This window comes from Asterias amurensis, chromosome 7, assembly GCF_032118995.1.
Source record: "Asterias amurensis chromosome 7, ASM3211899v1".
Lineage (NCBI taxonomy): Eukaryota > Metazoa > Echinodermata > Asteroidea > Forcipulatida > Asteriidae > Asterias > Asterias amurensis.
In genome coordinates this window covers 14,291,776-14,316,792 of record NC_092654.1, presented here as the reverse complement: position 1 = coordinate 14,316,792, position 25,017 = coordinate 14,291,776, and the positions used below count along the sequence as shown (strand labels likewise).

At 38.2% G+C, this 25,017-nt stretch overlaps 1 protein-coding gene across 2 annotated transcripts in view; it reads left to right on the top strand.

The window, feature by feature from the left end:
- The window catches only part of LOC139940141 (USP6 N-terminal-like protein), a 61,490-nt gene extending 36,674 nt beyond the window's left edge, over positions 1-24,816 (top strand). For both annotated transcript variants that reach the window (XM_071936400.1, XM_071936401.1), the window contains exons 8-14: positions 3,495-3,653; positions 4,338-4,458; positions 5,738-5,832; positions 6,902-7,067; positions 7,732-7,848; positions 9,135-9,286; positions 14,933-24,816. In XM_071936400.1, the coding sequence (XP_071792501.1) occupies positions 3,495-3,653; positions 4,338-4,458; positions 5,738-5,832; positions 6,902-7,067; positions 7,732-7,848; positions 9,135-9,286; positions 14,933-15,895 (1,773 nt within the window). In that variant the 3' untranslated portion in view covers positions 15,896-24,816. The remainder of the gene's footprint in view (positions 1-3,494; positions 3,654-4,337; positions 4,459-5,737; positions 5,833-6,901; positions 7,068-7,731; positions 7,849-9,134; positions 9,287-14,932) is intronic.
- The last annotated feature ends 201 nt before the right edge of the window (positions 24,817-25,017 follow it).

Sequence of the window (25,017 nt, the reverse complement as noted above, 5' to 3'; positions counted from 1 at the left end):
AACGGTTACAATCGCTTTTCAAAGACCAACTCGGCCGATCCAAGGCAACGTGTTCCTTTAACGTCCTTTTGATAATTACAAATATAAAATTGCAATTATGGCTTTATGTTCTGAGCTGATAAAGAGAGTTGTTTTTTATGGTAACACCATGTGAATATCTCTTCTTGGGCAGTGTTGGTTCTGAGCCAAGTACGTAAGCAGCAACCAGCACCAGAGTCCATCACTCTCCTGAAGATGATCAGAGCATACCGATTAAAATGTTGAGCCACTAACCACTGGTTCTTTTCAGAACCAACACTACTCTTAGTTAAAACATTTTATGTTGTGACAATTCATCTGCTCAGAACTACAAAGCGTACAATTTCAAAAATGTGTATAAGTTTGAAAGAACAAATCAACGTTTTACTTGGAAAAAGAATATTGAACCATCTCAGCTCCCTGGGAAGTATACAACCTGTTATACCAAATACATGTAGCCCCCAAGCCTAATCAATCACAAGTACCATCTCTGCCTTCCCAGGTACCCATTTTCCTATTGGTGGTAAAGAAGCACTAGTCAAGGACATTGGATGCCAAACCACATCCTGATGACTTAGCCACCATAACTTGAGTCTGGTGCTCTAGAGGGCTCGGCCATGATACACTAAGTGTACAGTCACACCCCTCGTGTAGCTCAAAAGCCTGGAGGAGATGGGGTTCCTATGAGACCCAGAAACCTCTAGTATTTCTTGACATCTAATTCACATTAAGAGTAAATAAAGATGACGATTTTTCTATGTATTTGTGTACAAAACATTGCACTGCCGCGACCCAGCAATGGCGGCACAGCCAACAACAGTGAACACCACTTGGGCGTGCGGGCTAAAATGGAAAGATTTGTACTAGATAGTCCTCGAAGGGCCAATTTCATAGAGCTGCTTAAGCACAAAGGCCTGCTTAACACAAAAACCTGCTAAGCAAAAACATTGCTAAGCACAAAAAAAGTATTGCTTAAAGGGTCTGGGTACTTTTTGTAGGACACCAAACACAATGTCCACAGATTTACATTAAACTTACACAGTTTGAAGATAGTGATGGTAGAAAACAAGTCACGAAAAATTATTTTAGCATGTAAAACGTATTTTCGTGACACTGTTTTACTCACTTCTCAAAAACTACAGCACCTCAGCAAGTAATATTTTAAGGGAAGCCTTCTACTGTACATTATCAGACCATATCAGTATCATTATCTTCAAACTGTGTAAGTTTAATGTAAATATGTGGTATTGTGTTTCGTGTTACAAAATGTTTCACAATCCTTTAACAGAAGCAGGTTACCAGCCAAAATTACATTTAGTTTACGTTGTTGTGAATACTACTACATGTTTGCTTAGCAAATCTATTTTTCAAGCAGTATTTTTCTGCTTAACTGCTTTGTGAAATTGGGCCCGTGTCCTTCAAGCATGAAATGATAACCCCAAGTCATGGAACCAGCCAAAGGGCAGGGCGCAATTTCATAAAGCCAATAAGCAAAACAATTTGATAAGCACAGAAAAGTATTGCTTAACATAAACAGGTTACCAGCCAAAATTACATTTAGTTCCCATGTTGTGACTGGTGCCCCACTCAATTTTTGCTTAGCAGTATTTTCTGCTTAGCAGCTTTGTGAAATACTGGGCAAGGCATGAAACTAGTGGATCACTGTCTCTGCCGAAGGGCAGGGCAATTATTTATGGTAACGGGTCTCCGTGTGACTGTGAGGTCACCGGGGTTCATGATTGGCAACTACCACCAGAGATCCAATAAACAGGATGTCCCTTGATGAGGCCCCACCCCCTATAATGTTATACATTAGGAGGGGTGGGGATTTCCTGTCTGGGGATTTCTCTTGTTCCCTGGTGTTTTTTTTTATTAAAGGGGCCAACCAACTTGTATTGTCTGGAGGATTTTGGTTGTACCATTTTTTATTTTTTTTTTAGGAATGAAGCCTAACAACACCCTAGCAGGGTTCCTTTCCCATGCACAAGCTAGTGTATTGGTGTTTCTGATCAGCAGAGGGTGGGTTCGAATCCCAAGCCATGACACTTGTGTCCTTAAGCAAGACACTTAACCATTGCTTCGTAAAGCCGTTGGTCCCATGTGTTGTGTAACGCATGTAAAAGAACTCAGTGCACTTATCGAAAAGAGAAGGGGTTCCTGGCTGTGGCTGCTGTATGCGCCGTAGCACCTTGTAGACCCTTATAAGGTGCTACTTGGGTCTCAGATTTCACCTCTGCCTATCTTTCTGAAAGTTTGTATATACTCGGCGCCTTGAGTTCTTTGTTTGGAACGATGTGTGCGCTATATAAGACTTCGATATTATTATATTATATTAAATTATATTATATTATTAGGCGGACCTGTGCAAAGTTCTGGAGATATGGGAACACATTTTGGGTTTGTTTTAATTAAGATACAATTCACAAAAACTGTCGAAAGGTAAAATTAATTTTGATGCTCCAGGTTGCACAGTGGGACATAGATAACCACCAAGTAGAAAACATTTTGAGGACAACATTTCAATCACAGCAGGCTTTGACTAAACTTCCCAAATCTGGTCTCTGCAGGTTGCGCCATGACACCTTGTAAATTGTTATACCTCTGTACAAATTGTGAAGTTTGATTGGTCGAGAACCAATCACGTGGTGTGTAACAAATACGCATGTATCATGGCTAAAGATGCGCGCTACGCGTAATGCACAGCGTGCCAGGTAACATGAAAAGTGATGTACACCGGTGTACATCACCTTGATCGTTCCCACCGTTGGTCGATTTCCAGCGCTGTGGGTTCGAGGGTTCCAGGTGAAGAATTGTTTCTTATTTGAACTGTTCGTCTGCTTATTAAACCATGATTAAACTATGCATTGCTCCGTCTTAATAATGTTTGAAGATGACAACAGAACTTCGAGAACAGGAATAACAATGTTACCAAGGTATAACAAAACAATTGTTGCACGCTGTGACTGGGGTCCATGGGTTTTGTGTACACCCTCGGTGGCAAATGGCACCCGAGGCAAAGCTGAGGGTGCCATTTTCCCCCTCGGGTGTACAAAATGCCATGGACCCCGTCACAGCATGCAACAATTGTATACTGTTTCATGGTGCTATCTAAATAAATGGGTTTACTATTTTCATTGTAGTTCCACATACTTTGTATGTATAAAGTTTGTGCATAGAGGCACCTGCTTATACTGTAGAAATGTCTTGTATTATATAGTAAGCCTCTAGCTACCAGGCAATCTACATGTAGATGGTCTAGTTGGGAAGACACTGCTCTAGAATTGCAAAGGTTGTCTGTTTGAATCCAACCCATGTAATATGCCTTTGTTTTTTTCACAGAATTCTGGAAAGTCGTGGGTATACAGTGCTAACACACATTGTTATACATGTATGGGTAAAACCAACTTTAATTCATAGTTATTAACATTTTGTTTTCCTTTCTTTTCTTTTCTTTTCTTCTTCTTGTGTTTGAGCAGAGGATGCGAATACGAGCCCGTAAGATGTCACCAGACATCCGGCAGATTGATCTGGACGTGAACAGAACATTCCGGAATCATATCATGTTCCGTGATCGCTACGGCATCAAGCAGCAAGCGTTATTTCACATCCTCTCTGCATACTCAATGTATAATACGGTAAGACATGTAAAACAGCAATACCCTATATTGATTGTGTGATGCAGTCCGGAAAAGGTGTAGTATAATAAGTGTTCAAGGCACTGGGGTCGATTTCTCAAAGAGTTACGACCAGTCCTAACTTAGGACTGGTCCTAGGAGATATTAAAAACTTAAGGCTAGTCCTCAGTTAGGACGAGTAATTCATCCAAACTCGAGATAAGACTAGTCTTAACTCTTTGTGAAATCCACCCCTGGACACCTTTGGTAATTGTTAAAGACCAGTATTCTCACTTGGTGTACATGTATCCCAACACAAGCATAAAATAACATATCTGTGAAAATTTGGACTTAATTGATCATCGAAGTTGCAAGAGAAGAAAGAACACCCTTGTTGCACAAACTTGTGTGCTCTCATATGCAGATGCCTGAAAAAGACTTCAGGACTGAAGTCTTTTATCAGATTCAAGTATTTGAGTGAGAAATAACTCCTTTCTCAAAAACTTCATTACTTCAGAGGGAGTTGTTTCCTAAAATGTTTTATACTATCAACAGCTCTCGTTACCAAGTAAGCTTTTCTGCTAATAAATATTTTTATTATTTACCAATAGTGTCCAGTGCCTTTAAGGAAACGTCATCTCCAGACCAAGAGGATGTTTCATGTTCTAACAATCTCAACCACGCTATATTTTTATCCTTTATTAGGAGGTCGGTTATTGCCAAGGGATGAGTCAAATTGCTGCATTGCTTCTGATGTACATGAACGAGGAGGACGCATTCTGGGCTCTACATGTCCTCCTGACAGATACTAAGCATGCTATGCATGGTAAGACGGCAACAAGTTTTTACCCTTACATCGATGTGTATTAAGCACTGTATACTCAGTACTTTCCCAAGTTCTGTGAACAAAAACATGTCTACAGGCAAAACACTCATGTGAGATTCGAACCCACAACCTTTTATATGTAGAGCAGATATCTTACCACTAGACCATCGAGCTAGCCCAATGACTAGAGGCAGTTCGAACCTTATGTGATAGCAGCGGATACCGCAATGATTTATACAAAGAAAAACAATTTATATTCTTTGTCTCCAAATTTCTATTCTTTATCCCCGATGCAAAACTAATATCTATTAAGACAACAAGATCTCATTCTAGAGAGTGACTTTGCTGAACAGGGCCTAATTTCATAGCACTGCTTAGCGGCTAATTAAGTGCTTACTGCGTGACTCCAATTTCATAGCGCTGCTAACCGTAAGCACACGAAAAGGCAAGCTAACCTTCTGGTGCTTACTGCACAAAAATATATGACGTCACAATGCAAATCAACGGTAAACGCGCAATATGGCCGTCCAACTCTTCTGCTAATCTGTGAAATACGCTAAGGCTTAGCAATTTCTTCTGCAACAGTAAGCATGAAAATTTGCTTACAGTTAAGCAGCACTATGAAATTGGCCCCTGGGCATGTCAGTATCAGCAGCTGCAGTTGAGGCTGAGTCACAAACATCAAGTCCTTGATGGTTGAATCTGAGTCATTGACCATCGTCAGCTAAGTCTAAATCATCAGAATGCAACTTGAGTCCGAGTCACAAGTCGTACAACTGCCAGCTGCTAATTCAGAAACTCCCACAGTTCACTTGGCAAAGTTCACCCAACAGTAAAAAAAACCCATACAAAAACGGACAAAGGGTGCTGGAATTCTACTCAAAATCACTCTCGATCCAGGAGCTATTGCGTTATCCCCATTTCCAGATCTTTATTGTGTCCATGTATATAGAAGGATTACGAAAGATTGAAAGGCTGCCACCACTGTTTATCATTGTATTCAGCACATCATTACTTGCCATGGCTTGCAGCCAAGGTTTGTTCGATTAAAAGGTTTGGCCAATTTACGACAACAGATCAACAAATTCTGGTGCATTTTATGAGAACATTTATTGTCTTTACTGTGTTAAGCCAGGGTTTCATTTTGACAACGATATTCTCAAAAGGAAATTGTTTTGGAAATTCCACCTCTCACAGGCTTGTTCATACTTAGTATTGTTTTAATACCATCTTGCTAAGAAATTTCCCTTTTTTTTAATTATTATTTTTTTCCCCCCAGGTTTTTTCATCCCCGGGTTTCCTAAGTTGATAAGATATCAGGAGCACCATGAACGCATCTTGAAGAAGTTCCTGCCAAAAGTCAAGAAGAATTTTGTATGTATTGACATTGTTTTTAATCAGTTTTTAATCTAAGAGTGTGGCACAGTTCCCCCTTTCCCTTTTGGTGGAAGTGTCATGGCTGAGCGATTAAGCACACAAACTCAAACTATGCTGTATCTGATCAGCTGAGTGTGGGTTAGAGTCCCAGTCGTGACACTTGTGTCCTTAAGCAAGACACTTAACCATTGCTTCGTCCTTTGTCCTTGTTGTTATAAAATCTATCAACGCACGTAAAAGACTCCAGTATACGGTGTGTCTGGCAGTGCGACTATCTTCAATCATGAAGGCTGCACTAATGTAGAAAGGATAGCGCAAGAAGAAGTAAAAAAGGAAAGGTTCTCCCTCAGTTACCAGGCATATTAAAATGTTTCCTGGAACTTTTACTAAACTCAGGACCTTCGGCACATAAATGAATTGGGAAAAGGTTACTAACAAGGACAATAAGAGTAGAATAGGTCTTACATGTAAATGGCTGTTTAAAGCTTGGGAAGGTAGTGCATTCTGCTCTACCAGCCAGGCTCCTAGTGGATGATACCCATGCCTACATCCTTACGGACTGTGTTGGGGGGTAACCCTGTTTCAGCCACAGGAGTAGGTTGCAATGTGCCCCTGTCCTGGTGGCAGTTGATCTGGGTGTAGCCTTCACCTTGAAATGGCCATCCAGCCTTGTGAGTTGGGCGATACCCCATCCAGCCTTGTGAGTTGGGCGATATCTCATTAAAAAAAAACATATTATATGAAAAAACAATTAATTGTCCTTTGTTTAAATAATACCATGATCAACTATGATGTTCAGCCTTTAACGCACTTTAGTACAAATATATAAAGAGTGGTGTGACGTGATGTGGTTTTATGTATTTTTAAATATTTTTTTACAAAAGGAATTTTGTGTACTTCTTAACATGTCTAATGAATTAAATTTAAAAAAAAATTATTTTTTATATAAAACTCTTTTTTAAAACACATTTTGGCTGCGAAGTTTGATTTTGTTTTTCATAAACTAATAATAAACATAAACAATAAAATGTTGCATTGAATTGATGTTTTTTTGGTCTCCCTCCAGGAGAAGTTAGAGATCCACACGAGTCTGTATTCTATGAAGTGGTTCTTCCAGTGTTTCTTAGATCGGGTTCCGTTCCCACTGACATTACGGTTATGGGATATATACATGCTGGAAGGGGACAAGATCCTCATAGCAATGTCATTCAACCTCATGAAGATGCATAGGAGTAAGTGTAGTTGTTGGAATAGCTCCCTTGCTTCCTCTGGGGGAATGTGGAAGCCTAAAGTGGGTCATTTTATAGGCATGATATTTCGTCCCTCTTCAGTCTGATTTCCGATTTGTTTGACTAGGAAAAATCAGAAACATTGTGTAATAGATGTTAAATTTGCATCGGGGATAAAGAATATTAATTTTAATAAACCAAAATTAATAGAAACATTGTGGTTAAATTACCTGAAAAGCGTTTTAAAGCCTACACTATGTGTGCATGGTCCTACTTGTTTTCAAAAGGGCCAAAAAGCATGCGGTTGTTGGCAGTGCTTAGATAACGAGCCAATTACGATATTTGAATACTGTCTGGCTGGTGCAATTACTTGCTTAGTCACAAGTTAATGCTTACACTTGAATGCCTTTTAGTAGAGATAACTATTCTTAATTTGACCCCAAATTATTTTAAATTTACCCTGTAATTTTCCGTTAAAGTTGTATCCCCTTTGCTGTGTTTTCTAGGTTGTATCGTAAACTTGGGTGTAATTCCGGGAAAAACGGCATGTACAGGTTGATTGGCTTCTGACTGGCACCAATGAACAACAGTATTGTATATTACACAAAGCAAACTCCATTGTCCACATGGCATTTTGACTCAACTTTTTGTGTTGCTTTTTTTCCAGGAATGCTTCTAAAAAAAGACATGGAGACTATAGTCAGGTACCTCCAAGAGTCACTTGTCAATGACTTTGGCTACAAAGACGATGAGGCAATAGAATCCCTTCAGGAAAGTATAGCAGGTAAACTCTATGGGACTAGTACCCAATCTTATTGGCGTTTTTAATCCAGAATTCTGCAATGGGAAACTTTTGAACACTAGGTGGCAGCAGACTTACCAGGTAAATGTCCATTGTTTACGTAGTTCTGAGCATGCGCATATTACCAAGAACTATGGATTTACCCACCTAGTGCCCCCAAAAGTCTCCCATTAACGTTGCCTCAATATGAATCTTGACTTGACGCACTTGGGAAACAACTACAACTCTAACCATAGACATACAGGCCTGGGATTTCATTTTTGAGAGAGCAAGGCCATTTCATATTTGCAAAGGGCACTTCCATTGGAAATTCATAAAGTCTATGGGAAACTTTTAAGGGGCACTAAGGTAACAGAGACCATGGCCGCTGTGGCCTTTGTGAAACTCCAGGCCTGACGTCGATTTCAACAAACTCTTCCTAATTTAGGATTAATCTTAAGACAAAGGACGATTTAGTTTTCGTAACCTAAGACGTAAGGACGCATTGAACCCATCCAAAGTTAGGACGAGTTACTCGTCCTAACTCGAGACAGGATTCATCCTAGCGTTTTGTGAAATCGGCTCACAGGACATGCACCATTGTGTATATGTTTATATACTGCACACATAGATCCTTGTCATTTGATTGGTGAAACCCGCACTGCCGTGATACTCCAACATTTAATATAGGAGTCTGATATGGATAGTTATAGGACCCTCCAAATAATATAGGAGTCCCATATGGATAATTATAGGACCCTCCAAATACTTTGATTTCCCGTTTGTCCCCCCTAAAAAAACCAAGGCAAGGTCATGACACGGTGGACAAGGTTGGTGTCTACATTGGAGTTGTCAACGTTAATTAGAATTTTTTTTTATTAAGAATTTTCAGATTGTGGGGCTGGATGAGTTTGTGTATCTATTTAGTATTTCCACTATGGTTAGACAACAGTTGGGGGCCTTAGCTATGCCACTATAATGTATAAGTGTAGACCTAAGTAATTTGAAGCTGTTTTGTATTTGGTTAAAACCCTTCAGTGTTCATCAATTGCTTGCATTTTTTACACTTTCTAGGAGTTGAGAAATTTGTAGGTATGGTAAAAAGTATATAATATCAAGCTTTTAAAACCATATTAGTATAACCATGAACTGCTTGCATTTTTAACACTATGTAGAAGTTGAGAATTTTGTAGGTATCTTTAAAAATAGAAGTATATAATCTGGAGCCTATAAAAACATGACATTAGTATTCTATTCCTCTCTGATTTCATTCCATCCTTTCACTTCAGACCTGAGGAGAGCCAAGTTACTTGTACCCCCTACGCCAAAGGCGACGGAGCTGCCCCAAGTCCCCTTCGGCCTCTCGAGGACGCCGAGCATCAGCCAGGCCACGGGTCTCAGGTCCCCCATGCAGCAGATGAGCAACGGCCGAGGCAAACAGGTAATGAAGAATGTCCGCAAGCGCTAAGACCACAGCGCCCTCACTTGACAGAGTAGAGAGCACTGCTTGTTGCCTGATTTGTTCATGATTGGCTTGTTATTGTCATGTGATAGTCAGGTTGCTGTGGTGTTTTTGCATACCTAATGAGGACTATAATCACTTTACCTTTTATTTGAAACTTCCTCGTTACTTGTTAGCTTGAATCACCTCAGTGGTTTTGGGATCGTTAAGTCATGTCTTTGTAAGAGATCAGATGTATGCAAATATTCAAGATTATTAACTAAGAAGACAAACTGTATGACATATGAGATAACTATTTGTATATTTCTAACTATTATTTGTAAATTGGGTGACAAACAAAAACAAGACTATTACAAAAAAATAGATAAAGGGACAAAAAGTTCACAACATGCAGTAGGATTAATGACGGAAGAAAACTGTAAACCCATTCAAAAGTGGAAGACATTTTGTCTAAAATCAAAACCCATTCTGATGTTACAGTGTTGTAGTGTTCTATAGCTTTAACCACCATATATTTGAGTAGTATTACGAATTGGAAAGCAGACGAAAGTGAAAAGTGCACATTTAACAAATTTTCAGGGAAAAATATTTTTGGCTGAACAAGAAGTCTTAGAATGTCAAATCTGTTTACCATGACGAGATTGATAACCCTGTAGTTAGCTCTGGTGGTTGGGTTGATATTTTATCACAAACACAGCACTCCAACGTTGATGGATTGTTGCTGCACCGATGAGAAATTTCAGACTTTTAACTGTTTCCATAAAGCGCAGTTCAAGTTTCTTGTTAACTCTAGCCCTGAGGACATCAATGATTTTCTGTTTTCTTTAAAACTATAAACAAAGTTTCTTTCAAAATTCTCAGTATTGTTTCAGCACTAAACTTCTGTAATTTCCTGTTTCCATCAAAAAAAACTCTGAAGTTCTTGGTAATGTTCCTCATCTAAAAAAAAACCGAAAATCTATAATGCTCTGTTTCCTGTCACTCTTATTTCAAGCCTTCCAATTCTTCTTCGAGTAGTTCCTCTTCTGTAGTTGGCATGGCAACGCATGCTTCATGATATTTACCCTATATTAAAGCTTTCATGTAAGTTTGTTACAATTTTCTCTCCAATCATCTTCTAACATTAAACAAGAAAACACGGTTCACGCTGTTTGAACGTCAAAAGGGGTTCGGATTGAGAGCGATATTTTGAGGAAATGAACATCGTGAACTTTGCATGCTGTCTGATTTTGCACACATTGGGGGCAAATATATTACTAAATCACACAAAGTGTCTGTTGTGTTTGCATTCTTGTCGTTGCACAGTAATACTTTTAAAGTTGGAGTTAAAGCTCAACTCTCTCACCGTTTAACATTCGTCTAATCCACACAGAATTAACTCAGATGTTAACACTTAAACCTGGTATTCAGTTATCAACTTAATAATGTTTCACAACTTTAAATTAATAATGTTTGTATACGTATATATCTTTTATAAAAATACTTCATGATATTTCCGTTTCGTATATGGACTCATTTTTTTGATAACTTTTATTTTAACTCAAGTTAACGGATTATGTATATAACTGTTTATTTTCACAATTTTATGCAAAATTTTTATGCAAAATTAACGGCTATTACTGTCAGCGCTGTTGAGATTTATTGATTTATTAATTTTATGCAGACAAGTTTGAAAGAGAGTGTGTTATACAGCATTGAAACAGACTTCTTGCAACTTGTGTTACAATGTACCCTCATATTTTAAAAGCTAGCTTACTCTAAGAGCGGGGCCCCAATTTCACCGCTCTGCTCGCCATAAGCAAGGAATCGGCACTTTCAGAAGCAGGGAATTCCGCGCTTAAATCAAGTGTATTTCACAGGGTAGCGGGGAAATTTGGCTTGTGCACGCGCGTATTTCAAATTACTAGCCATTCTGCACTTACAGAGCAGGTTTTTTAGTGCTTGCACGTAAGAGCCAAATGGTGATCGCGAGTGCAAAATTTGGCTGTAAGCAGAGCCATGAAATTTGGCCCTGCACTTGTCTGTATTGACAGCTACAGATGCTGCCAGATTGCCAAGTCACCATGCTTTGAAGTACAGAATGTTCATAGGGACACCCTTAGCAACAGCCATAGCCGTAGCTGAAAACCATCAATTCAAATATACGATCTAGCATTCAGTTTTCCCAATTAAAATATGTTGTATTTGTGATGCTACCAAGCTAGATGAGTCGTTTGTCAAAAATAACAGTATGGAGAGACAAGCCAAAGCAGGCCAATAGGGGTGAAATGTTCAAAAAGTCTGACGAAGCTTCTAGCTTTGGAGTGAAACATAAATACTAGTATGGGAATAGCATTTACACTTACCGTGGATTAAAAAACCCCACCAAAAACCCTCTGATTTCACCGATTTTCATATCCGAATGGCTGCTGCCACCATTGTTGCAGCTGTTGCTATTGGCATCCTGTTCCTAACCAACCCACAGCCACAACTGCTCATTCAGGCATGGCCTTACTAAGCAAAATCCAAATAGGCTGCTGAGTCTATGGCTGTTGCTAAGGACAGAATATACCACTGTATGAATTGGATGCTGGTGTAGCCATAGCTTTAGCCACCAATTTGGACAAAGCTTTACTTATAGAAAGGTTTGCAGTAATACCATGTAATGACTATCTCTAATGAGTTGGGGTGGTTCTGAAAAGAACCGTTGGTTTCAACTCGACGTTTCGATCAGTATGCTCTGATCGTCTTCTGTGGAGAAAAAAAATCATCTTTTTTTTTCTCTTTTTTTTCTTTCTTCTTTTTCTCCAGAAGACGATCAGAGCATACTGATCGAAACGTCGAGTTGAAACAAATGGTTCTTATTTAGAACCACCCCAACTCATTAGAGATTATCATTACATGGTGTTACCGCAAACCTTTCTATATTGTATTTCCACCATGCAAAGTTTCAAATCCTACAAAGCTTTACTTACTCAAAAAGTGACACTTACTTTCAGTTTTCCCAATTGAAATAATATCTCATTTTAGTAGTATAATGTTTACATCCTAATGGCTCAATTTAATTATCTAGCGAAGTAAGCGTTTCTTTTTTAAAGAAAAATCATCAAAAACTTCTATACTTTGCAAGCTGCTTTCATAAAGAAACCCCAAAAATCACGTACATCTACTTACTATTTTGTATTATTTGTTTACACCATTGTTTATGGTTTGAATGAAATCATTCTTCCAAACAAAGAAATGCCAACGCTTCCATATTGCTTTCTATGTTCTTACTGCATATGTTGCTACTTTGTTTACGAGCACTGATGATTGTTAGTTCTCGTCAAATGTATTATGGCATATTTAATGATTATGTGGAGCTTGTTTTTCTTTCTTTTTTCAACGATTGGAACCATCCAATATTACTTTACTCTTACCTTAAAGGAACATTACAGAATTGGTTTTTGCTAACAAAACAGTTGCTGGCAGTGTAAGCACTTTATGTAATCCACCATATACATAAACTGACAAACCTGTAGAAGTTCAAGATCGATCGGCCATCTGGGTCACAAGAGAATTTAGTGAAAAACCGATTACAAATTTTGCATTGCATCGATGCCAAAACAAAAATGAATAAAACGCTCACTGAGCGAGAAACTCCAAACGCGATATTAGATTATTTATTTCGCATCAAATATGACATTTCAGACAGAAATATTTAAAGGGATGTTTTCAACTATCATCATCATCAGACCGTGTAAGTTTGATGTAAATCTGTCATCTTCACGATTTTTTTTTCTTACCAATTCTGTAACGATCCTTTAACATAACTGTATAGAGTCTTTGATTTTTTAGTGAAACAAACTGACAATGACAAGTATTTAGACTTTGTGTAACTTAAAAAATAGAAGAAGTATAATCGGTGACTTTTGGGGACACAAGGTGGCAGCAGACTTATCAGATAAATCTGTTTTTCTTGGAAATTGTTCTCTGTAAAAAAAGGTTTACCTGATAGAGCTGCTGCCACAATAAAGTAGAAATTCTCCCAATGAAAAATTACACAGATAAACAGAGAAGTGCTGGAAATGTCCAATAATTCTATGTCATACTTAGTTTACAGTTTGTGTTCAGTACAGTATAGTTGTTTTATTGTCACATTTATACACACAGTTATATATACAGTGAAATGCATAGGTTTTGTGTCTTAAAACATTTAAAATATACATAAAAACTTAGTTACACACTATTAAACAACATGTTCACAGTTCCTTTAAACAAAATGTCCATAATACACATTTCAAAAGTATTAAAACAGTAAAACAATTTTGTTGCATATGTGACCATAAAAATGCAGAATGCAGCAGTATGGTGCCAAGATATGTTAGTAATTGCCAGTATTTGGGTTCAACTCAATGGTGCTGTTTTGACTGCTCGTCTTGTTTCTTAATATTTCGTTGAGGAATTCAGGAATAAACTAAACTGTATTTGTGAGATAATTCCCTTTTTGTTTAGTTTAGGCTTTTTACTTAAAAGTACTGTCATTAGCAGAGTTCACTTTGATGCGCCATGAGTGTCTTTCTGACAGACATGGCGCTTTTCAATATATATTTGTTATTAGTTTATGTTTTCCCCTGGTTCTTTTTTTCTCAGGCTGCATTAACATCAGTCTTCAAGAAAAGTTTATATATTTGTATATTAAAGCCATTTTTAATCAGAGTGTATATTTCAAATGAATAAATTATGGTAGTCTTACATGTACAGTGATGTGTTTTGTTGGTATTTTGATTTTATTTGTGTCGTTACATGTGTGTCTTGAGATTGTTACAGATTTGTCTCCAGCGCTAGATAGGATAGTATTCCAGTGCTTCAAAGCTAACTGGTTGTGTAGTCTATATAGATGGAATGCAATACGCGTCATCGACTGCACCTTTGATGTATTAACAAGGGAAAAGTGGATGCGCAGCGAGTACACGCTTGCACTTGTCCCTTTTTAATACATCAAAGATGGTCGTCGATGACGCGTATTGCAATCCATCTATAGTTGCATCTACCATGGTCTTATGTAAACAATTTTAACCTAAGCAGTAGTCTAGTGAAGTGTAATGAATATTTGTCTCGTTTCCTAAAAACTTGTTTCTTCATGTGTAGCAGGCTTTTGTTGAGGGTACTTAGTTAGTTGATTAACAATCATGTGGATAGACTTTGTTTGTTTTAAGCACAATATTGATAACTACTTACAGTTTTTTGTTGGTACTTACATGTCTTAGCAGCAGGTCAACAGGCTTGTGTAACCATATTCCCAACAGTGCTTACCAATGCTGTTCTATGCGTAGCTACGCAAAAGTTTAAACTTTTCCTTGAAGCTTTTCCGCGCTCCAACTCATTCATTTCGCCCGCTTCAGCTGTTTGATTTTTGTTTATGTGTTATTGTTGTTGTTGTTGTTAGTGTTGTTGTTGTTGTTTATGTTGATGCCTTTCTGTTGACTTGATTCCACAGCAGCATTACTCTTCATTAACACTCATTACTCATTGGTGCAATCTCAGGTCATTAACATCTGCTTTATTCTCATTTCCTCCCGCCCCTACCACACCCTTGTCTTCCAACCCCCCCCTCTCTTCCGCTGGCCACTCCTTCCGTTACCAAACTCCCCTGCATTATCACAGGTGGTCTCATCATCCGGCACTCCACCCCAAACACCAACAGCCTCACCCAGCACCACCCTGTCCGTATCCAATTCAACCTCGCTGCAGACATCGCCGGAGAAGCGAAATAAATCAGAGGACAACTACTACAGCAGCATGACGTCGTTTGAGAGTCAGTTCTCCACGCAGGTAGCACTGAGCAATGCCATGCCTGAGCCCTTACAGAGGAGAGCTCCACGCTCACCGACCCAATCAGATCAGTTTGCACAAACTGACGAAGACGACGATCACACACCGACGCAGAAAGATTTCTTGGAGTACGAGGCTAGGATCAAGGGTAAAAACGGGGATTTCAAAGCGGACAAACGTATATTACAAACGAGCTTGAGCTCCCCGCCTGGTGAGAGGCCGCAGAGTCTGCCACCCTCAAGCCCCACGATGTCGGATCCCATGGAGCGTAGGTTATCGTTGTATGATAACATAGACGTGTATTACAACGACACCTATGAGGTGGATATGGAGGAATCCTTAGAACGTTTGAATACTCCGACTGACCACCAGCCCTTCACAATGGGTGAACATGAAACATTATTATACACCCCAGTGGCTGGTAACTCACCAGCACGATCTGCGGTGAGTGGTGCGCAACCAGGTGTGAGTGGTGCCCCGTATCGAGAGACCAGGCAACCTGCGCAATCTTCTCCCGCTCAGTATACCCCCTACGCTGGCCCATCTTACGCCCCCGTCCCAGCAGCTCAAGCTCCTCCCCCTCCACCAAGAAGCCTACCAGTGAATGAGGTACACCAGTTTAGTGGGGATTCGTCTCCGTATCGGGTTCGTCGTGTTAGCCCGGAACGAGACGCCTACGGTGGGGTCATGTACACCACTCAGGCAACGGTAGAAGGTCAAGCAGTCAGACCTAAGACCCTTCACAGTCCTGTCAATGGAGTGCCCTACTTTAAGACTCAAACTACGTACATATAAAAATATTAAATAAGCTTCATTCATTATTTATCATTGTCTATTTATCTATTAACATAATGAACTCGTTATTTATCCCAAAAATCATTAGAGCATTGACAAAGTGAAAAGGCTTTGCTACTTTTTAAAGAACATTTTTTAGGTGTATTTGTTTATGTAGCTGTAATAGGAAAAATATTAAGAAAATTAATTGAACTTAAGTAAAAAAGCGATTTTTTTTTTTAACGGAGTTTGGGGATTGTCAGTATGCGAAACGTGTGTTGTTAGGAGGCAGTGTTAATTTGGCTGTTGCCAGTGGCTTTTTTGTTAGTGTGTTGATGTATTGGCAGACGTAATGCCATAGTCAGAGCCACAAGTCGCCTTACGTGCACCCTGATCAAAACACACCTGTCCGGATCACTCTGGGGGCACTATTTTCGATTGGGTTTTCAGTCCCAATCTGGCTGTTTGGGTTTATCCTGTGACTATTTCTCTAGGGTTTTCCTCCCTTATCTAAAACTGAAACTTCCTTCCTTGTCTTCTCTCCATGGTGTTCTTGGCTAGTTCAGTGATTAAGGTCGCTTTTCTGAGAGTCCTTGGCTTCACAACCAGAACAACCTTGGTGGTACCGTTCAGGATGGCTGTATTTTCCCAGTGAATCAGCCTCAGTGGCAATAGTTGTGGCAGTTTTTGGGGTGCGGCAGTTTCTCCGGTTGTCAGCTTTCGTCTATGGCTCATTTGGGCTTAGTATGCCGGGATGAGATTTGTCAGACTTTTATCTGAATTCAGACTTTTGAAGTCAGCCTGGTGAAGAAAATCAGCCGTTACTTTTTCCATAATATTAAAAAAAAACCTGCTCATAATTTCAACATACATCAGCAGAATTATTGGTATCCGTCATGTGTAGTTTCAGACCTTTTTGTGAGCAATGACTCTCATCCCTGAGTATGGAAAGCACACGTTGAATATTTTTTTGTTTGATCTTTTGTGAGTTATCAACTGCACAAAGTCCGAAATTGTGACTTGAGGTGACTCAAGTCTGGGTCCTGGACTCGAGTGCTACAGCTCTAGCAGTTGTGTGCACATCACAAGACTACATTTTTTAGCTGCCATTCTTGTTTTTTTTAAACGACAAACTTTGCTTAAAAAATTAATTGCTGCTTGTCATCCTGGATTGAAACATTTTGTTAAAAACTTAAATTCAATTATCACAGGTTAATTTCATTTTAATTTTGGAAACTGGAGGGTGGATTAAAAAAGATTTTGTTCTCCCCAAAACCAATGATGTTCCATAATGTATTAATTTTGTTTTTATTTCACTGTAAAAATGTTTTTTTTTATATGTTTCTTCTGAAAGATAGAACCAAAAGTCAAACAACCAAAGTTGCTTCATATGGGCCATTGTTTTTTGTTTATACAAACATAATTTGATTGTTTATGGAGAAATATTTGTAGGAATGTGATAACGATTTGGAGTTGTATCCAGTCACAGTGTACAACTCCTTTACAGTATTGTTTACCTGAAACTGGGAGTAGCTGCACGTGTACTTAGTGTGTATTTTGTTTGGTGATTTACAACAAACTTTGCCTTTTTTTATTTTGGCGTTTCTTGGATGAGTGGTCCCAAGTTCAGGTGGTTGAGTCACCAAGGTGTGGGTTCGAATCCCGTTCGTGACACCTGTGTCTATGAGCAAGACACTTAAAGGCAGTGGACACTATTGGCAATTACTCGAAATCAAGCATCTGAAAGCCCACAACTCTGTGTGACAGGGTGTTTTTTCTTTCATTATTATCTTACAACTTCAACGATCAATTGAGCTCAAATTTTCACAGTTTTTTTGTGTGCATATGTTGAGATACACCAAGTGAGAAGACCTGTCTTTGACAATTACCATATAAGTGTCTCAGTGTCTTTAATACATTGAACTAAAGTTCTGGTGGTTTAGTCATCGAGTGTGGGTTCAAACCCCGTACATGACGCATGTGTCCTTGAGTAAAACACTTAACTATAATTGCTTCTCACCACCCAGGAGTAAATGGGTACCTGCTATGGTACATTGTTGATGTGAATGATGAACAACCTTAGTGCCCATTAAGCTGCTGGTTCTGCATATTCCTAAGGAGTTGAGATGGTTGTTTTAAGGTCTGATGAACAGGGGTTTTATTGCAAGGCGCTTTGAGGAGTTACTTGACTTGAAAAATTGCATAATAAGTACGATAGCTTTTCACATACAAATGACTTCAGTTTCCCCAATATAAGTGTTTTTCAAGAATACTGTCTAATAGATGTTAAATCTGCATCGGTGATAAAGAATATTTATTTTGGTTTTTACCCATATACACCGATGTCTGTAAGCACTGTATACTCGGTACTGAAAAAAAATCACAGGCATATTACTCGTTTGCAGTACCTGCTGCTAAAACATAGGATTCGAACTACCTCTAGCCACCAGGCAATCTCGGTGGTCTAGTTGGTAAGACACTGCTCTAGAATCGCAAAGGTCGTGGGTTCATATCCCACCCGAGTAAGAATACTGTCATTATTCAATCTTCATTATTTATTTGTCTCCTCGGATGAGTTACAATTTTGTTTTAGTAAATGCCTGTGCCAAGAAATATCATAAAATGCTGAATAATGGAGATTTCAATGGATGCAATGTGGCCCAAACTATTTTTAACTTGACTCAAATGGTGTAGGAACATAATAAACTTGTTTGATTCAAGAAAAATAGTCCGACCAAAAAGAGTAATTTTGTCAACATTACATAACCACCACAACTCATAAAGATATGTGTTTCATGAATAAGGAGTTACTGCATATCCTACTAGATTGTATCTCCACCCAAGGAACAAACCGGTATCAGCAGTTTTCCCAATTCCCATCTTGGTGTACATGTACTAAGTTTGAATCGAATCACAGAGACTGAAAGCACACCAGTTACAGTAGTTTTTCCCAACTCAACCAAATGTACACAATATCTTCGGAGCCCTTGCAGTGCTGGTTACTTTTTTTTTTTCATTACATGTTCCAGATACAATTCAATTTCAGTACCCAGATCTTTACAACATGTGTTTATTCTTAAAGGTGTTGTCTGCATTATGACAATTGTACAACTGTTTCTGTGATAGAATATCATTCTTGTTTTGTGAGTAATCGTTGCGTACGAACCAATAATGTTACAATTTGGCAGCCGATTATTTGAATATGCATGGATGCTGAAAACAATAAACATTCAAGAAATCTGGGCCCTTTTTTCTTGGAGCTGATCGAGTGGAAAATGTTGCTTGACAAATAGTCTGATTAGGTTTTCTAGGTATCATTCACAAGCAGTGCACCTGACTTGCTTTGTTTTTGGGGGGAAACTTTGTTACAAAGATTTCCCCCTTTTTTTTATTTCGTATGAAAATTTCCAAAATTAACAGTTGATGTAAGAAATAATATAATGACATCCAAGGCCTTTACGAGTAGTACCTCTTGAAGTTTATGAAGAACTTTTTTGTCAGTCTTCAAGATTTTTTCATTTTTAGGGGGTACAAATGTTGTTTACTATATTGTTGCGTTTTGACGCGATAGAAAATCAAGTTTGATTTGAAGTTAAGAGCACAAATTTTCAAGGACTTTTGTTGTAGATCGACTCTTCTTCAGTAAAATTAGTTTTTTGGTCTTCTCGGGCAAAATTACATGTTTCAAGACACAAGAATGACCTCGCACTGTCATACAGATCAATAGAAATTAATCTATGCACACTTTCGCTGGGATTTGTTTAGAATTTCTTATAATTTTCCAAAGAGGACTTTTTAGTACGTTTCTTATAAAGGGAAGTTAAAGTACGATCTTTCTTACATAGTCGTATTAAACGTGTTTTATATTTGTACAAAAAGAAAAGACGTTCAGAGTTGAGGAGAGGGTAACGTTAAGTTGACTTCTGTTTTTGATAATCATTTTATATAGCGAATTTAGTCAGGTTTAAATTAATTGTACATACTACATTTAACTTGTTCACATAGACAGTCGTTGTAAATTTGAAAAGTAGATGAAGTTCAACTGCATGGCTTTAATTGTCACATGTGAATCAATCTTTATTGTTATACATACCTAATCATGTCTGTAAAATTCTCTCCAGTTTGTAGAGAAGATATGACGTCAATCTATTACTTATTTATTTTGCGGTAAATTTTTGCAATCGTTGTTGTACGAGGTGGAAACTGACATGGATTTTGCTCTTGGCAATTTATCTTAATATTTTTTAGTCCAGACATTAGTATATTGAGTAGCTTAAAATCTACACAGCTTATATTTTAAAATATTTTGAAAAAAGGCACAACAGAGGGCGCTGTTTATATTTTTCATGGTTGGTTGCCAACCATGTTTCAGTGGGAGAAATTGAGATTTGTTTTCCTTCTGTGCATTCAATATTTTTCTCACGATTCTTCTTATCTAAGCATGTTTAATATTTCCCCTCGTTTTTGATATTTGTATTATTTTTATTTTTCTGTTGAAGTCTTTTCTTACTCTCATCCAAAGTATTTTTTACGATTCATATTTTGCTGTACATAAACAAAACTGAATTCTGAGTGTGTAGTTGCTTTGTACATGTCAAAATTAAGAGGATTGTGTTGTTAAGTACAAGTGTGTCAAGTAATCACAACTTCTTAAATTTTAAACAAATCTGCTTTTTTGAAAACGCATTTGCACAGTGCAGCTTTATTTATTTATTTTCTGAGTTGGGTTTAAAAAGATGGTTATTGTAAATTATTACTTTTATGCAAAGCTCTTGATTTGTATATAAGGAATTACGCTAGTTGAGTTGAGAAGCGGGGATTTTGGAGTAAAATTTGTGCCCAAAATGCCATCTCAGTAAAAAAGTTTTTTTTAAAATAAAGATATACGTTTATCTTCACAGATTATAAAATATTGAGGCAAATTTACATTATTACGATGAGCTTGTTGCTCAACTCTTGTACCAGTTCACTTAGGGTAATCCTCACCTACTTGGACCCAATCTCAAAGAGCTGTTTGGGCAGAAACCTTACTTCATAAATGTCTGTTGGATAATAACAGTCGTCGGTGAAGGGTTTTGTTACACATTTTGATTTTTTCTTGGGGAAAACTTAAGCATTTGTTTGTTTCTTTAATGAATTATATATGTAAAATGGAACTTAAACAGCATTATTTTGTAATCATCTAATTTTTGAAAATATCCAACCGGCGTAGAGTTTGTACAAGCTGATAATGATTCTCAGATGACCATCAATCACTGTGTTCTCAGGTTTGACAAAGGAAAGAATATCATTAGTAGCAGGTTCAAGTGTGCACCATGGTTAATTAAAGGCCAACTATTTTGACTCAAACCCAGTCTGTCCAATCATTGGTTGACTGCTGTGGTTGACCATTTGGAACCAGCCTCAGGACCCTGTTTTCTTCCACGGTCCCGGTGGCCTTGTTTCATGCCAACCTGTGTATTAAAAGCGCAGAAGGAAACTAGTGACACTATGGTGAAATGGTGGATGGCAATGGAAGAGTCAAAAACAGACGGAAGGAGTTGTTCACTGTGTGTTGCTAGTCCATGGTCACCCAGGGCGCGTCTGATTGTGCGCACTCCAACTTGCTCTATGTCAGGGTACATCAAGTTTTAAGAGTGACTGTAGGTTAAACATATTTGCATCTCTTTGGATGTAGGAGGGAGCCAGTCCTATAACGATGGCACCTTTATGTCCACTGTTTGAATAGTTAGCCAGAGGTCGTGTCTGAATCGAGCGGCTGTGTCATTGTCATGCCCATTGGCTGCAAATACTTAACTGAAGAGTAAACTATTTAAGCGATCTGGTTGTAGCCACTGTTGAAGCTGTTCATTTGGGCACTTCTCAACATTAGCTTCAGTACATAAAATAACTTAATATTGTACACACTTTAACGTAGCGTTGAGTTGTACTAAATCCTGCCCTCACTTTGACGAGTGTGTGAATAACAAAAATATTGACTTTTATATATTTATTTTATCTGAACCAAATTATGGCCAAACTTAAACATGCGGTGTAAAACATTATTACCATTATTTCTGATTTGAGCTTTGTAGAGTCGCTGTGCAGGAAATTTTGCTTAGAGCAGCAGTGCAGACAATTTTGCTTAGCTATAGGAAATGTTGCTTAGCTACCTAGCAAAGATCTTTAAGTAGCTAGGTAACAGCAGTGTGAAGCAAAATATTTGGCTAGTTATCATTGCTGTTTAGCAAATGTCTGACTGGTAGCCCACATCTGCTAAGTAAGTGTTTGGCTGGTAACCAAGTTCTGCTAAGCATGACTGGTAACAAAGTTTTGCTTAGCATGTATTTGTCTGGTGACTTGTTCCTGCTAAGCAACCATTGACTGGTAATTGACTGGTAACCTGTTTCTGCTAAGCGAAAGTTTTCTGCTTTCAGCGTAATGATAAGCTTACAAAGCAGCTGTATGGAATTGCACCAAGGTACAAAAAACCAAAGATTCCCCATTAGATTATTTTAGTTTACTTAGTTCATGTTGCTTAATTGCCCTCCTTAGTTGTACATGTAAATGGAAGGAACAAGAAAAACTAAAAGTTAAAAATGTTATAACGCAATATTTTGACCCTCCTCTAATAAATCTATGATTCTGACTTTCAGATAGTTTTAACTGTATATTGGTACAACAATTAGTGGGAATTCTCTCTCCCTCCCTCAATATTATCTGTATTATTCTAATCTAGATAACATTTTTTGCATAAATGGTCACAGCAGGGGAAACTGACAGAGAAAATGTTGAAATAATTTGGTCATGTCGTCAGGTGAACTGGCTTGTCTTTATGCCCATGGAAACTGCATCGTTGTGAAATGATTGTGGCATGAACCATCTTGCAATTTGGGGGTTTAAACTTGATGTCTGTCTGTGTCCAGATTTTTTCCGCATCAAAGAAGACTGTATGGTATTAACGTTATTCTTTAAAGGCAGTGGACACTATTGGTAATTACTCAAAATTGTTAGCATAAAACCTTACTTGGTAACCAGTAATAGGGAGACGTTGATAGTATAAAACATTGTGAGTAACGGCTCCCACTGAAGTGCCATAGTTTTCGAGAAAGAAGTAATTTTCCACGAATTTGATTTCGAGACCTCAGATTTAGAACTCGAGGTCTCAAAATCAACCATCTAAATGCACACAGCTTCGTGTGACAAGGGTGTTTTTTTCTTTCATTATTATCTCGCAACTTCGATGACCGATTGAGTTCAAATTTTCACAGGTTAGTTATTTTATGCATATGTTGAGATACACCAACTGTGAAGGCTAGTCTTTGACAATTACTAATTGTGTCCACTGCCTTTAAGGTCATACCAGATAATCAAGTGTTTCGAAATTGGTTGTGAAGAGACAACGTGTTTATAGTAATTTGTCCACAATGGTCTTCAAAATTCAACATTGACTTCATTTACATGAATGTTTCACGGAAAGTGTAGCGTCTGAAATGGTGTGAAGTTAAACAAAATACGTTTTTTTGCAAGACAATTTATTGTTTATTGGAGCTTTTCAAAAGTAGATATTTGTAAACAGACAATACTATGCCAGCTTTGTTAGTGTTGTTATTGTTCTAATCCAATTTGTCAAATATTTATTCATTTATTTATTTATTAGTATTCGTTATCGACTATACATTGTACATGAAGAATAATTTGTCACAGTTTGTAGCTATAATGTCAAAGCAGCCGTTGTATTTAAGCCACATCCAACCAAAAAGTAACTTCATCATGCCTTGGTAAATATCATGGACACTTACTCGCAGACCTTGGTTTATAAATGCGTCTTGAAAAAAATGCCAGCCATGCCCCAATCTCACAAAGCTTTTCCGGCAGGCCAACAAATTTCTCTGTGAAATATGCTAAAAAATGACCGACATACATTTTAAATGCCCTGTTCATTCTTCGGGTTAAGCCATGATATGATGATGCGAGGTGGAAATCTAGCCTTAGCTGTAGCCGCCAGTTCGGACATGGCCATAATGTTTTTAAAACCAAGGCTCCGTGGCCTGTTTGAAGCCCCAAACAAATAAAATGCGCATGTTGATAAAGAAAATTGACAGCTGAAACTTGAAGCTGCGGTTTTCAACTTATTATACTGGTTCAAAATGGCCAGCCGTCGATTTCACCAAACTCTCCCTAACTTAGGATTAATCTTAGGAATTAGGACGGGTTCAGTTCCGTATCCAAACACGTAGGACGCATTGAACCCATCCTAAGTTAGGACGGGTTACTCGTCCTAACTCGAGATAGGATTAATCCTAGCGTTTCGTGAAATCGGCTGCAGAACTTTGACTTGCAGGTGTCATTTAAGGCAAAGAGTGCTGCCTTTAATTTGTTGGATTTATGCTTTGGGAATGGCAAACAACAGGTAAAGAGGTAGAAAAAGACTGTTCATTTGTATAATCATAATCATCACATGATTATACAAATATTGCTTATCTTATTGATTTTCACCCAAAAAAAGTCAAGAAAACGGTCAAGAAACAGAAGTACATGTACGTGGTTTTGTTTTGGAATTGTACTTTCTGTGAAACATGGGAAACTTTTAAATAATGTTGATTCAGTCCGATACCTTCTCTTTGTCCCTTCCAGAGTGGAAGGAGGTCAAGTCTTGCGGTTGCTATGGGCATCCATTTTGGTAAAATCCAATTGCAACTGCAATAGTCTCTTCAGGGGTTAACATTAGGCCTGGGCGACTAGTAAAATATGCTACTTGACTAGTTGCTCCTCAAATAGTTGCGACTACGACACCAGTCACGACTAATTTTGAATTCTGGCAGTGTTTGCCGCAAGCACATTGTAGTCAAATTCAAGCTAAAAGGATTGAAGGAAAGTGTCACTGATTTTCTGATTGTGTTTTTGTAAACAATATATGTTGTTGTGAATAGTCGTGAGTGACACAATTGGTTCACCAAACCAATAGACACGATTATTTTTGTAGTAGTTGTGGCGGCACGATTAATGATAGTCGCCCAGGCCTAGTTAACATGATCTGGTTGTGTCATGCTACCAAACAGTCAGAGACTCGATCGTTATTGTCAGAGAGTCTTTGAGTCTTTTCGTACAGTGTTGTCTTTAGATTCATATACAAAAATGAAATACTCTGTACAGGTTGTTTT